Below are 16,182 nucleotides of genomic sequence, written 5' to 3'. Positions count from 1 at the left end.
TTGATCAGATATGCACTGATGCTTAAATTCCAGCCAATATGAAGAGATGACAATATTTACACACATAAACATGCAGATTGCCGAAGATTAGCCCAGTTTTTTTTGCCCGGTATTCAGTCTATTGACTTATAAAAACTGAATGAATATATACTTACATATGTTTATATATGAATTTCAGTAATATTATTGAATATTATGCAAATGTTTATGTGATTTATGTACAATACGGTTTGTAAAGTAATATTTTTAGTAAATATATATTCATTCATTTTCTTTTTGGCTTAGTCCCTTTATTAATCAGTGGTCGCACCACAGCGGAATGAACCGCCTATATTATATCATATAGTATTTTCACTAGTTTTTCAGTTGTTAATGTACAGGTTGACGCAGCTGTTATAAGCTATTTTTGGGCAAAATCCCCACTAACTCCATTTACGCAAGCGAAATCCCAGCGAACGTTAATCATGTCAACAAACTCCCTGTGAATATGTATTTTATTGGGTTTTGCCAAAGACTATAAATGGACTTTGTTTTCGTTTATGTTGTTCTATGTGATGATAGACGAAGAGATTTAAGCAGATTTCACAACGGAAACAAAAGGTTCTTTACGGTGTCAGTTCGATTGCATTTTTAAGTCCTTTGAAATGCAGATTGAACACATTTTTAGACTAATTAAGTCTTTAATTTTTATACTGTGGAATTTAAGACCTTTTAAGACTTTAAGGATCAATGGACACCCTGTCAATTCATCTAGTATGAACAGCTGTTTAATTTAGACAAGAACACAGCTATTTTAATTACCTTTAATTTTGTATTATAACACTTACAGTGAGAGAAGTATTGAACATGTCATGTTTTCCTGGGAATTATATTTCTAAAGGAGCTGTTGACATGGAATTGAACCAGATTTTGGTAAAAACCCAAACAATACAAACATAAAAATAGAACAAATGTAAATTTGTAATTATTTGTAAAAATGTAATTTGTTGTGTGTAATAACAATAGAATGACACAAGGAGAAAGTGCTGAACCACTGAAATGTATTTAATACTTTATATAAAAGGCTTTTTAAATAATGGCAGCTTAAGGAGGGTATATACAGGAATACCCTGTATAAGAGGGTAAGAGGGAGAGGATAAAATTCAACACCTTTTAAGACATTTTTTAAGTCTTTTGATACATTTTGCTCTTCAGTATTTGGACTCTCAGTAGTGATTTTTAAACCACACTGAACTGAGCTCAACTGAACTGAACTTAAACACTGAAAACTGAACTACACTGTTCCTATTTACTATGACCTTTTATGTGAAGCTGCTTTGACACAATCTACATTGTATAAGAGCTATACAAATAAAGGTGAATTGAACTGAATTTAAAGACCTTATCGCCACTTTCGGTATGAACACTGGCGACATTTTAAATATATTCACTAAATACTGATTGTAAGAAGGTAATCCTATACTAAAACATTATTCATGTACTTTATAAAAATGTAAATCTAGAAGGTTTCGCCAATAGAACAGCAGAAATAATGGTGCTACCATGGTTGCTGCAGTACAAAAACAGCGTGACATAAAATATTAACTTTAGCACACAACTATAATTATACAACTGTATAATCAAAAATGATTTAAAATTGAATACCTTGTAACAACATTTAAGACTTTAAGGGCCTTAAATTTCTCTAAATTGATTGATCAACTTTTAATACTTTTTAAGACACCGTGGACACCCTGTTAAAGACGCCTCTCATATGGAGAATGAAGTCACATGCATTGCTCAGGTGTGAGCTTTTCACAGACTAAAAATCTTGATGGTTCTGTGGGTCTCGTCTATCAAATCTGATCTTTATTTTGTATTTTCTACTGGATTCAAGACAGGTTATTGGCTGGGCCATTCCACAGCTTTATTTTCTTTCTCTGAAAGCATTTGAGAGTTTCCTTAGCTGTGTTTTGGATCATAGTCTTGCTGAAATGTCCACCCTGATTTCATCTTCATCCTGCTAATGTAGATGTTGGACTGAAGCAGCTAATATTCATTTACACTGAGGAAGGGCAGAGGCTTGCTGAAGAACTACTGAGAGATTTTAGCTGCTGTCTGGGCTTTCACTCTCTTTCTATGCCTCCCTTCATGTGTTCAATACTTTTCCACTGTCTCATTTCATTTTTATTGCACAGAACTTCATTTGTAAACTGATTCATTTTGTTTTCTTTGCATATATGGATTTCTTTGGTGTTTATCAAAATGCGGTGAAAATTAAGTCAACAGCACCTTTACAAATATGTTTTCTGAGAAAAATGGTGACATGTTTAATATAACTGTACGCACTGGTCAAGCAGTAGCCTAAATGCATGTTTCGGTGTAATGTATTGGGTGAAACTGGATCTGTACCTTCCCCTGGAACAGTGACAGATATGCAGCCAGCTGGTGACCACATATATAGTTTGGTGTTTCCGGTGCAGAGGGCCAGTCGAGGTGAGCGCGAGTCCCAGACGAAGCAGCGTACAGGAGCAGTCTGTTCCAGGACAGCCAGCAGATTGAGCCTTTGCATGTCCCACACCCACACGCTCTGAGGCATGTTATCTGAAAGAAGAGACACTGCTCAACAACACCACCCTCACAAACATGAGCACAGCTGCTAAAGACATCTGAATAAAAAGAACAGAGTCTGTTGAAACGTTCGGGGATTTCCTAGGAAGGGAGAGCACCAAATGGATCTGGACATCTGATGCAGGTTGGCATTGGCAGAATGTAGTGTGGCTACTGTTGCATTACTGGAAGCAATGTACAGTAGAAGTCAGAATTATTAGCCCCCTTGTTTATTTTTTCTTCCCCAAATTCTGTTTTTCAGAGAGATTTTTTCAACACATTTCTAAACATAATAGTTTTAATAACTCATTTCTAATAACTGATTTATTTAATCTTAGCCATGATGACAGTAATGAATATTTAACTAGATATTTTTCAAGACACTTCTATACAGCTTAAAGTGACATTTAAAGGCTTAACTAGGTTAATTAGGTTAACTAGGCAGGTTAGGGTAATTAGGCAAGTTATTGTATAATGATGGTTTATTCTGTAGACTATCGAACAAATAGAGCTTAAAGGGGCTAATCATTTTGTCCCTAAAGTGGGTTTTAAAAAATTAAAAACTGCTTTTATTCTAGTCGAAATAAAACAAATAAGACTTTCTCCAGAAGAAAAAATATTATCAGACACACTGTGACAATTTCTTTGCTCTGTTAAAAGTCATTTAGGAAATATTTTAAAAATAATAACAAAAAAAAAGGGGGGGCGCTAATAATTATGACTTTACCTGTATATCAAGAGCATCTTAATTAATAGAAATTAATAAATGATTGTTGCAGCTTGTTCAAACTACTTAATTAAAATGAGTTGAATCAACACAATTCTTGAGTTTTTTTTGGGGGGGGGGGCAGCTTAATGAAAACTTAATTGTTTTATGTTCGAGCTACTTAAATTTGTAAAGTAAAAAAACAATTAAGTTAATTAATTTGTGTTGGGACAACCTGAAGGCATTGTGTGGAACCCTGCATTTTTTAGTGTACTGGCAAAACCACATGTACACTTTTTTTTCATGTGCTGCTCATTTTTGAGAAATGTCAAGTATACAAATTTTTGCAGGAGGTCGAATATATATCTATTTATATATTTATTTTTTTTAGTTAACAAAAATTTGTAATTCAGTGTAAACACACTACCTGACAAAAATCTTGTCGTGTATCCCAGTTGTAGGAGCAACAGGTAATAACTTGACTTCTAGTTGATCATTTGGAAAAGTGGCAGAAGGTTGATTTTTCTGATAAATCATCTGCTGAACTGCATCCCAATCATCACAAATACTGCAGAAGACCTAGTGGAACCCGCATGGACCCAAGATTCTCACAGAAATTAATCAAGTTTGGTGAAGGAAAAATCATGGTTTGGGGTTACATTCAGTATGGGGGCATGCGAGAGATCTGCAGAGTGGATGGCAACATCAACAGTCTGAGGTATCAAGACATTTGTGCTGCCCATTACATTACAAACCACAGGAGAGGGCAAATTCTCCAGCAGGATAGCGCTCCTCCTCATACTTCAGCTTCTAGAGGCCTTTGCCTTTCATATAAGCCATTTCTGATACCAAATGATCAACTAGAAGTCAAGTTATTATTTGCTGTTCCTAAAACTTGGATAGACGACAAGACTTTTGTCAGGTAGAGTAGACTTCATAAGTGACTTATACAGGAAGACTCATTTTTTAAAGCACACATCACACACAGCCTCACCATTCTTTGTAGCAAGGTAGCGATTATCAGCACTGAAAGCCATAGCAGAGATGCCGATTTTAGGGTTGGCACGTTCTGGATCCGGCTTGATTACTGGCACCTGGACTGGCAGTTGTGTGATCTCATCTGAAACAATAAGTTCCATTCAATTCAATTCACCTTTATTTTTATAGCACTTTTACAATGTAGATTGTGTCAAAGCAGCTTCACATAGAAGATTATAGTGATTTGAAACAGCGTCAGTCCAGTTTTCAGAGTTTAAGTTCAGTTCAGGTCAGTGTGGTTTAATAATCACTGCTGAGAGTCCAAACACTGAAGAGTAATCCATTAAAGCGCAGCTCTACAAGTCCCGTACTATGCAAGCCAGAGGCGAAAGTTATACGATATATATGATCACGTCAAGTTAAGGCACTGTTTGTACTATTCCTTAGTATTATACTTAATGTTTCCCCTCAAAATGGGTCAGTCGGTGTTTTAATGTGGAGTTTGCATGTTCTCTCTGCATTCGCGTGGGTTTCCTCTGGGTGCTCCGGTTTCCCTTACAGTCCAAAGACATGTGGTACAGGTGAATTGGGTAGGCTAAAAATGTCCGTAGTGAATGAGTATAAATGAGAGTGTATGGATGTTTCCTAGAGATGGGTTGCAGCTGAAAGGGCATTCGCTGAGTAAAAACATATGCTGGATAAGTTGGCGGTTCATTCCACTGTGGTGACCCCTGATAAATAAAAAATAGATAGATAGATCTGATAGATAAAAAAGTGACTAAGTCGAAAAGGAAAATTAACGAATGTATTAACGTTGTAAAGGAAAATCAAATCAAAATAAAACAAAATTTTGAGAAAATGTCATCCGCAGTTTCCAGAATATAAAACACATAATTATAAATCCTGAATCCAGATAAACAGCAAATCTTTAACATGAGATCTCCATAAGAATGATGTTGGTGAGATTTATGCCGTGATATTTGCAGCCCTCTGTCAATAGTCCAGCAATAGAAACAGCTCTTCATCATTCTTAATGACCTGCCAGCGAGTCAAATCTACGGCCACCGCGGAGACAGTGCTGTCTGCATAGCAGGTAATATTAGTGCGAACACACACCACAGACACCCTCCTCACATTACTCGCATTGTTTACCTCCCAAGACTGTACGCACAAGATTAATGAAACTTACACTTGCTCTGTGTGCTGAATAGTGCATTATCCACGGTCAGCTGACGAATAGACAGATCCTCACTCACAACAGGTCTTTTCTCCACTTCCTTAAACACCACCTAGAGCAAAAAACACCGCATTAGAGAATTCAACAAGAATAATATTATCCATACTATGTACAGTAGCAGGTGAAAACTAAAAAAAAAAATTTCTGCCAGGAAATGGAAATCAAGTTGAAATTTCAAAATTAATATATTGGACATAGTTGAATTTATGACTTCAACGTCTTAAATAATGACTTTTTTACTGTGAATAATGAGTTTTTACTGTGTTTCAGAAAAAAACAATTATCTCCTTCCACACTATGCAGCGTAAAGGGAACCCTGGGTATCAAGACTTGGACCTCGCTTAAACGATCTAAGATAATTTGGCAGATTCTGAATCTTTTAATCTTGATAACTGATCTCTGGCTAATTTGGTTCTTAAAACAAGTTCGTGAATCAGATTCAAATGTCCGGATGAACTGATCTGAGATGGCTGCATGCGTTTTGAAAGACAGATCTATCGATCCTCAAAATCATGATCAGCTATGCAACGATTGGCTGACAGCACAGCAGCGTAATGACATCATCTCATTAATATTCAATTATCCATGTGAGCAAAATGACATAAAATTCATAAGAAACGGTTTGTTAAATATGATACGCAATAACTTTCCAACTTTGTTGTGGGCTGCATGCTTTACACTTTCATGTGGCAAGAGTATTTAGCTATTTATTTAGTTTTACAGTGAGAGTGGATTTTCTTTATTATAGTAACCATAGTAGTATTATAGTAGTGGTTTCTTAATTGGTGTAAATAACTGGATGTCTAAATTAAATTTTGCATCACAAAAGCATTTTTTTTGTTAAAGGTGGCTGCAACTTTTGTTAAAGGGCACCTAGGATAGCCCTTTTTTCAGATTTAATATAAGTGTTTTGCATCTCCAGAATGTTTCTGTAAAGTTTCAGCTCAAAACACCCATCAGATTATTTATTATACCTTTTATTAAATTCCTATTTATACATTTTTTCACTGGGTGGTGGTTTTGGTGTACTGTGCCTTTAAGGCTAGTCCTCCCCAACCACTGTTTTTAAATGCCTTTCTGCGTGCCTTAATCTCCTCCCTCGGCTGCGTCAGACAACAGACAGACATAAAGGAAGCAGATCTCACGTAGCGTTTGTGAGAAATATTACAGTAAGTACTTTACCAATGAGTATTTATTGTGCAGTTGCATCGATAAGTCACACAAAGTTCACACACGCACGCACGCACGCACACACACGCGCTCACACACGCACAGAGCGCGTTTAGCTTTGCACTCTTTTTGCACGCAAATGTGACAGGATACAGGTTAATCTCCACTACTGTATGAATATCTGTTATGTTAATGTACAAAATAAACCTGATTTAACATCCACAAACCGGGATTGAAGCGTCTTCCTTTATAATTGTTCTGACATGCAGCTGTGCTGATGAAGTAAAGCTGAAGTGAATCGCTGTAATTCATTACACACATGCTCTGTTTTAAAACATTTTAAACATGTAAAACTCACTCTTGATCACATTTGATGATGATTGATGAACCTAGCAACCTCAACACACCTTTTATTCCTGGTTGCTTTGCGCACGTTGCTTTGCGCACACGTGACTACCGGGACATGTTAATATGTGCAGCTGTCAATCAATTCGGTGGGCAGGGGGGACCGCACTCCTACGTAAAGTTGCGGTTGATCTGAAAACCGCTCCAATTGGTCCACCGTTTTTATGTTGCTAAATTGAAAAAAAAAAAGGACTGGGTGTGTTTATATCACCCCAATATGACAGTCTTTTCTCTTTAAACCACCAGGTGACAGTCTTTGTACTTTTATATCGGAGTGCAGATTGCATAAGTTTTATTAATATAAACATTTTTTTTAACTTTACCTTAAATATATATTTACTATTTTGCCAAGTGTATATAACTACAACTGTAAGAAGATATCAGCATTTGGTAATTACTATCAGTATTATCTTTGCTTGAACTGACCCGATCTAATCACGTTTACATAAAATGAGCCTGGTACCAAGCAGGTTTAAGCTACCAGAAATGTTGCTATGACAACAACTCTTGGATAAGTTTTGAAGAACGAAATGATCCTGGATCGTGTCAAATCGTCAATAACCAAATCCAGCAAACTGAGTAATGTGTGAGAGGACTTGTCTATCTGTATCTATTTTCTCAATCTCAATGGCCGATCGGAACTTCCAAATCGTGTGCAAATTGTAAACAAAGCAGTTTGTGTGTAAACCGATTGCTACGGAGCAGTACCGCTCACCACTTACCTCCATAAAGACAGCTTTTCCGGCGTGACGGCAGTCTTTAGAGGACGTGAAAACAAAAACTACAATAAAACTTAGTCCTGGCTACATATTTCCAATGTTTTATAGTCTACGTTTTCTTTTCTCAACTTAAATTTCAGTCAATATCAGGAAGCATATAATTTATATAATTCCCTGTGAGGGAAAAAATAAAAAGGCAATGAAAACCAGGGTTCCCTTTAAAACATGTTATGTGACTATTCACAACCATTGGGCATGCACCTACAGTGCATCTGGAAATTATTCATAGCGCTAGACTTTTTCCACATTTTTTTATGTTTTTAATTTTTTAAGTCTTATTTCAAAACAGATTACATTCATTTCCTCAAAATTCTACACACAATACGCCATAATGACAATGTGAAAAAGATTTGTTGAAATTGTTGCAAATTTGTTAAAAATAAAAAAAGCTGATAAATCACATGTACAGAAGTATTCACAGCCTTTGCTCAATACTTTGTTGATGCACCTTTGACAGCAATTACAGCCTCAAGTCTTTTTGAATATGATGCCACAAGCTTGGCACACCTGTCTTTGGGAATTTTTGCCCATTTCTTTTTGCAGTACCTCTCAAGCTCTATCAGGTGGGATGGGAGGCCACGCCATTGATATTTTGGCGGTGTGCTGTGGGTCATTGTCCTGCTGGAAGATGAACCGTCACCCCAGTCTGAGGTCAAGAGCACTGTGAAGCAGGTTTTCATTCAGGATGTCTCTGTACATTGCTGCATTCATCTTTCCTTCTATCCTGACTAGTCTTCCAGTTCCTGCTGCTGAAAAACACCCCCACAGCATGATGCTGCCACCACCAGGCTTCACTGTAGGGATGGTATTAGCCTGGTGATGAGCACTGCCTGGTTCTCCAAACGTAATGCCTGGCATTCACTCCAAAGAGTTCAATTTTAGTCTCATCAGACCAGAGAGTTTAGTTTCTTATGGTCTGAGAGTCCTTCAGGATGCCTTTTGGCAAATTCCAGGTGGGAAGTGGCTTCCGTCTGGCCGCTCTACCATAAAGGCCTGATTGGTGGATTGCTGCACAGATGGTTGTCCTTCTGTAAGGTTCTCCTCTCTCCATCGAAGAACGCTGGAGTTCAGACAGAGTGTCTTGGTGGTTAAAGAGTCCTAGTGGTTCCAAACATCTTCTACTTACGGATGATGGAGGCCACTGTGCTCATTGGAACTGTCAGACCAGCAGAAATTTTTCTGTAACCTTCCCCAGCCTTGTGCCTCAAGACAATCCTGTCTTGGAGGTCTACAGACAATTCCTTTGTCTTCATGCTTGGTTTGTGCTTTGACATGCACTGTCAACCCTGGGACCTTATATAGACAGGTGTATGCCTTTTCAAATCATGTCCAATCAACTGAATTTACCACAGGTGAACTCCAATGAAGCCTCTGAAACATCTCAATAATGATCAGTGGAAACGGAATGTACCTGAGCTCAATTTAGAGCTTCACGGCAAAGGCTGTCAATACTAATGTACATGTGATTTTTCAGCTTTTTTATTTTAAATACATTTGCAACAATTTCAAAAACTCTTTTTTTCACGTTGACATTATGGGGTACTGTGTGGACAATTTTAAGAAAATAAATGAATTGAATCCATTTTGGAATAAGGCTGTAACATAAAAAAATGTGTAAAAAGGTGAAGTGCTATGAATACTTTCCGGATGCACTGTATCTTACTTTTATGACAGATTTTTTAAAGGAACTTTGAGTTGGATTACTGTGATCCAAATACCAAATTTCGGGATTTCAAGTAAAAGTTTCTCCTCCAATAGCCATCTCCAGTCAAAACACCTACCGCTTTGCTGTTCATGATTGTAGCTGGATGCTCAAATTCAGTGATCTTCTTCCAGGTAATGTGATTCAAGATCCGAACCTGATGGAAATCCCATCAAAACTCTTATTATTATTATTATTATTATAATATTATAAAAACAGTTTTTGATATAATTCAGTGCTCAGCATATAAGAGTACAACCCTCACAAATCTCTATTTTCAATTAATATTTTTATAGGACTTTTATTATATTTGTGCATATACACTAGATTAGTCAGTACTGAAACCAAATATGTGTAATGCCTGGGTTCACTTCAGGAAGGCATAGGATCGCAGGAGTATCAAATACGTAGATTTATTAACAAACACTTACCCATGTAAGTAAAGAACACAGGAATGACATGGCGTGAAAACAAGCGTCAATGTAGACAGAATACCGGACGAAGACTGAATGAAACCAAGGGGTATATATACACATGGAAATGATGACAATAATTACACACAGGGGTTGAACACAGGTGGAACAGCTGAACTTTAAATAGTGGCAGGAACTGGAACAAAGGAGCACGTGGGGAAGGTCACATGATGAAAATAAACACACATGTAAGACAGGACCTAACAATATGGAGCTATATAACTTACGATAACAGTCCAAAAATTAGTAGCCCAAATTCATGTTAGGAAAAAATATTAAATAAATATGTTTTAAAAAGGGAAAGAAAAATCAAAAGAAATCTAAAAATATATAGAATGCTGTTGAAAGTTTTTAGTTTGTAATTGTTTTATGCGATATTTCACATGAATTTAAATGCATTATCTTACTATTTGTAAAGATGTTCGCTGACTAAAATTATTTTAATATATATCTATAAATATTTAATAAAATCTGTTTAATAAATCTGTTTTGTTCAAATGCACCCAAAAATATGACCTATAATCACTGAGAAATTAATACAAATATTCATTTTTAAAATGGGGTGTATACGTTTACGCTGAGCACTGTATAATATAACATATTATTATTTTATTCTTTCCAGAGATTTAGCACCTTCTCATCATAGCTGCCCACGGCCAGGAACTGACTGCTGGGACTCCATGCGACAGATTTTATGCCTAGAGACCACTCATACGCACTGTAGAAAGACAACAGCCGACCATCCAGCGAATATAAGAGGATTTTATACTGAAGAGTGAAACAGAGTTCATGCAATTAGTTACTTGTAATACTTTCATTAAAATAATTTATCTTCCAAGATAAAAAATACAATCCTAATAATGTCCTGTAGCAGTCATAGAGCTTTCTAACGTCACAAAAAGCTCTGATTGGCTGGCTTAGGGCATTATGCATTACGCCTTTGGTCAATAATGCGAATCTGGTGGTAAATAAGTGTTTTGTGAAAATGAGCAGTGATTTTTATTAACACTTTGAGATGTTTTCATCCACTCTAAGGGGATTTTGAGGCTTAATTCATCCACAACTTTATCTGGGTTTCAGCAAATGGAATGATTTTTGGTGACAAATCTTATTTTGACACATATTTTGAGAATATGCTTTGAAAATACAGAGTTTATTTTCAACAATGCACTCTGGGCAAACTTTCTAACCTTTCGTTATATTCAGGGCTGTTTTTGCATCATTGACTTCCATTATAAATCATATTTTTTTGATTGCAAAGTCTAGACACCATATAATATCCATTCTTGATTGTTGCTAGTTTTCCATGTTGGGAAGAGGTACAATTTGTGGTATTTACTGTTGATCATCAGTTGTGGTGCAAAAAAAAAGGTTAGTTTCTGGCTTTAAATGATATGATTATAAGGAGTGTAGTGTGTGTGTGCGTGTGTGTGTGCGTGAGTGTGTGTGAGAGACCTTGCCGCACCTACCTCGATACGTTTCAGAAAATAAAAAATAAGCAGCTCAACTCTCAGAACATAGTCAGTGTAGAGTCAGCGAAATTTGAACAGTTTACAAGGGTTAACGTTAGGACAGATCACCTCACCTCGAGACAGTTGTCCCACACCGCAAGCACACAGCCATTAGGAGACCACTCCAGCCCGGCCAGATCCTGAGTCTCGCTCTCAAAATGCTGCAGACAATATAATTTTTTTATTGCCACATCAGCAACTTATGACTATTTTCATGGCAAGATCAATCCAGATGAAAACATATTACATAATAATAACAACGACAACTTCATCTATCAATAAAAGACAACACAAAACACAGTTCAAATTTTACATTAAAAGCAATAAATATGATTTTTGGGAAATTTGTCATTTAAGGTGACGTTGTTATACATGTTCCGTGCATTTAGTATGCTAATTACAATGAATTCTGCATAATTACATGTAGGGCTGTGTGATTTGGGGGAAGATATCTAATTGTGATTTATTTTCAGCAGATATAGCGATTTCGATTTGATTTGCGATTTAATGTTGTAGTCAAGCCTCAGCTCAATATTCTGTATCGTGGCTTCTTACTGCTAAAATGCTGTGAGTGTTTTTAGATATTAACTTACTCCAACATTTATTCAAATTAGTTTTTAAATATTCAGAAATTAAACACTCATTTTTCTCTAGAGCAAACAGTAGTGAGTTATGGCGTTAGTTATCTCCTGGTGCCTTTGTGATGTTTTCCCATATGGTGTAATAGCTACAAACAACTGTGAAATTTTACTTTGCTGTTGCTAGCTACTAGATTGAATGTCACTGGCAAAATTTTTTGTAGACTTTTTAGCAAGATGCTCCTCATAAAGTCACCTGTGGTGCTTTTTTAGGTGCTGGTTGTTGTATTTCCTCATGCTGTGGCAACAATTCTGTGACAGCTCTTACAAATTGCCTAGTTTTATTTGGTGTCTGAGACTTTGAAACCAAATTATTCCCATATAAGCAACGAGCTGTTTTCTTTGATATTAATTTGTCTATCAAAGCTTCTGAAGCGGCAGACGCCATCATCCTACATCCTGCTGTCCTGTTAGTTTGTTTTATTGTGGGCTTTCCGCATAGTTCGGTTGCGCAATTCGGATTGGGCAGAACGAAAGCGTGCACTCAATTGGCTAGTAAGACTGTCATACACAGACGGCAGTCACGCATTTGCTCTGGGTGGGGGAAATTATATAATACATATACCTGTACATTTCATATCGCAGCTTCTTGCGATTAGTTAATCGCAACGTTTTAAATCGCGATTGTGATTCAAATTCGATTAATCCCACAGCCCCAATTACATGCAAGTAACACTAAACCTACCCCACATTCTAACCCCAACCACATAGTAAGTGAATGTAATGAATTAATATTACTCCATAGTTAAATGAATAATTACAATGTAACCATGTCATCATAAAATAAAGTGTATGCTAAATACCTTAAAATTCTTCTTTTTAAAAACATCCAAAGTAATCTCACAGTGTAATAGTCTTTAAAATTTCACATTCTCAGACAAAATGCCCACATATACTGTAATCACCATCCAGATTTTTACTAAAAATGTTCAATTAAACATTAACAGTTAATTAACAGTTGAAAGGTTTTCATATAGAGCCAAAAAAAGTGATTAAACATCATTTAATATAAATAATATTATTAGAATTAATTTGAAATGTTTTAAATATTAAAATAAATGTGACAAGACCTGTCTGAGTTTCCTGCCTGTTTGAGTTTCTTTCTTTTAATTGAACACAAAATAAGATCTTTTGAAAAAAGCTGCAAACCTGTAACTATTGACTTCCATTCTTATTATGTGATTAAAGTCAATGTATGCAGGTTTTCAGCTTTTTTTTTCTGAATATCTGCTTTATTGCGTTCCAGAATTGAAACCACTTGAGGGTGAGTAAATTTCCATTTTTCTCAGATAAACTATCCCTTAAAAAGGAGTATCATTAGTTAAAAATAGTGAAAAAATGACAGATCTTACAGCATTTATTAACATTTGAATAGAATTTAATCATTTATTGTATTTATTGTAGTTTTTCTTGATATTTAATACAACTACAGTTTATTTATCTTAAAGGGGTGGTCCACTATGATATCATATTTTAAACTTTAGTTGATGTGTAATGTAGCGTTGTGAACATAAACAACATCTCTGAATGTAAGACGCTTAGAGTTCAACGCAAAGGGAGACATTGGCTGCGTCTGAAACCGCATACTTCCATACTATCTAGTACGCAAAAATCTGTATGCGAGCCGAGTAATACATCCGAATTCATAGAATTCGAAAATCAGTATGCAAGAAGTACCCGGATGACTTACTAATTCCGGCAAGATTCTGAAGTGCGCATCCCATGCACGCTGCGCTATCCCATGATGCCCCGCGAGATAATTAATGAATGGGAGTGAAGTGACGCAACTGACGCAGGTAGGTCACGTGACCATGACAAAATGGCAGATGTAGTATGTCTGAATTCCATTCATACTTTTTAACATTCATACTGTATAGAACATAGTTTTCTAACGGCCAAGTAGTACGTTTAAATTCAAATGCAGTACCTACTGAGTAGTAGGTGGTTTCGGACGCAGCCATTGGCTTTTACAGAGATAGCTTAGCAAAGCCTACAGCAGTTTTGGCACTACAAATACATCCGGGTTAATGATGTCAGAAACCTTCCAGGTTATGCACATACATCCAGTGCAGTGAAGGGGCATGGCCAGAGGTGCTGTATTGTTATAACAGAGATGCTTCCTGGCCATGTGGAGCTGATTTACGAATCATAGCACTATGTGTTAGCTGACCAATCAGAGCCTCTTGAGGGCGGGTCTTCAGATAAACTAGGAAATGTGACAGTCGTTTTCATGTTAGCTGAATGTAATCAAAGTAGGATATATGAAAAAAAATAAGGTGATTTTCTACAAATGAAGCATGAGCACACATTGCTTTGCATCTCATAAACGCAACCAAGCCTTAAAAACACACCCTGGACCACCCCTTTAAATCAGAAAGAATACAATCAGTTTTTTTATATTCACTAATAGAAAACATCAGAGAAGAGAGTGAAGAAACACGATCAGGACGTTCTCTTTGTGAGCACCATAGTTCAACTCATAAGCACAGCTCTGACACACATCACACTTCTTCTGGCAGTTGTACTCACTCTGAGAAGATGCCAGTCGTCACATACAAACACACTGATGTAGTCTTTACAATCCCGTCTCTCTGCCAGAGCCATATACCGGCCATCTGCAGTGAAGTCCATACCTGAAACATGTTTATACATATTAACATAAATATTCAGTGATTCATTCATTCATTCAAGTCACACTATAGATTGTATTTTTTGTAGTTGATTTTTATGGACCAGGGCACTATATAGAATAATTAGCCCCCCTGTATATTTTTCCCCTCAATTTACGTTTAACAGAAAGATTATTTCAACACATTCCTTAACATAATCGTTTTAATAACTCATTTCTAATAACTGATTTCTGTTATCTTTGCCACGATGACAGTAAATAATATTTGACTAGATATTTTTCAAAACACTAAAATTTAGCTTAAAGTGACATTCAAAGGCTTTACTAGGGTAATTAGGCAAGTCATTGTATAATGATGGTTTGCTCTTAAGAGGGCCAATATGACTGGGATCTATTTTAGCTCCAATTTTATTTTCACTGTATATAAATGACTTGGGTCATGAGATAAACACAGCTAAAAATCCATTTATATGCTGACGACACTGTTTATACAGTCGCACAATCTATGAATCAAGCCATAGAGATGTTACAATCTTGATGTTAAAACCTTGTAAAGAAGCTCAGACCTAAATTGGGTTTTCTTTTTCATATTAAGAAGTGCCTTCCTCTCAAAGAAAGAAAAAGAATTATCCAAAGCCATTTTCTTTCAGTGCTAGATTATGGCGATGTAGTGCATGCAAACCTGTCGTTATTAAAAAAGCTTTATATCATGCTGCAATTTGATTTGTGATGAATGCATTCTCATGTACCCATCAGTGTATTTTGTACAAAATGGTTAGATGGTTTTCCTTCCACCAAAGGAGAAAAATGCATACGATTCTATTCACTGCTAGGGCATTATTGGGTTAACTGCTATCGTATATAATTGTAACATTTTGTCATATTATACTTATAGTTTATATTATAGTTCATGCTTATAGTTCATATTATACTTGTATTTGTAGTACACTAAATTCTTATAAATTACATTTAACTGTTTCTAGAGTATGTACGGAGTTTGGTAAAACAGCGTTTTCCTTCTTTGGCCCTACATTATGGAATGAAATGCAGTGTTATGTTAGAAAAAATCCTATCTCTAAATATTTTTAAAAATCGTTTGAAGTCTAACCTGGAAGAATCATATGAATGTTTTGTGTAAATTTTAATTTGGGATATGTTATATAAGTGTATTTTTGTATCTGAAACTTTTTGTGCTGCCATTTTGGCCAGGACCTCCTGATAGAAGAGATGCATATCTCAAAAGGAAAATTCCTTGGTAAAATAAAAGGATAAATAATATTGACCTTAAAATGGTTTTAATTTTTTTTTCTAGCCAACATAAAACTAATAAGACTTTCTCCAGAAGAAAAAATATGATAGGAAATA

General features: G+C 36.0%; 1 protein-coding gene across 1 annotated transcript in view; it reads right to left on the bottom strand.

Annotated features, from left to right (window-relative positions):
* wrap73 (WD repeat containing, antisense to TP73) overlaps positions 1-16,182 on the bottom strand; it is a 31,994-nt gene that overhangs the window by 2,786 nt on the left and 13,026 nt on the right. The window contains exons 6-12 of the mRNA XM_056463084.1: positions 14,718-14,821; positions 11,625-11,711; positions 10,673-10,807; positions 9,646-9,723; positions 5,463-5,562; positions 4,290-4,415; positions 2,392-2,583 (exon numbers count right to left, since the gene is read on the bottom strand). Coding sequence (XP_056319059.1) covers positions 2,392-2,583; positions 4,290-4,415; positions 5,463-5,562; positions 9,646-9,723; positions 10,673-10,807; positions 11,625-11,711; positions 14,718-14,821 — 822 coding nt within the window. The remainder of the gene's footprint in view (positions 1-2,391; positions 2,584-4,289; positions 4,416-5,462; positions 5,563-9,645; positions 9,724-10,672; positions 10,808-11,624; positions 11,712-14,717; positions 14,822-16,182) is intronic.

The sequence above is a fragment of the Danio aesculapii genome, chromosome 8, assembly GCF_903798145.1.
Source record: "Danio aesculapii chromosome 8, fDanAes4.1, whole genome shotgun sequence".
NCBI lineage: Eukaryota > Metazoa > Chordata > Actinopteri > Cypriniformes > Danionidae > Danio > Danio aesculapii.
The sequence above is the reverse complement of the archived record's forward strand: the minus strand, read 5'-3'. Positions and strand labels throughout refer to the sequence as shown.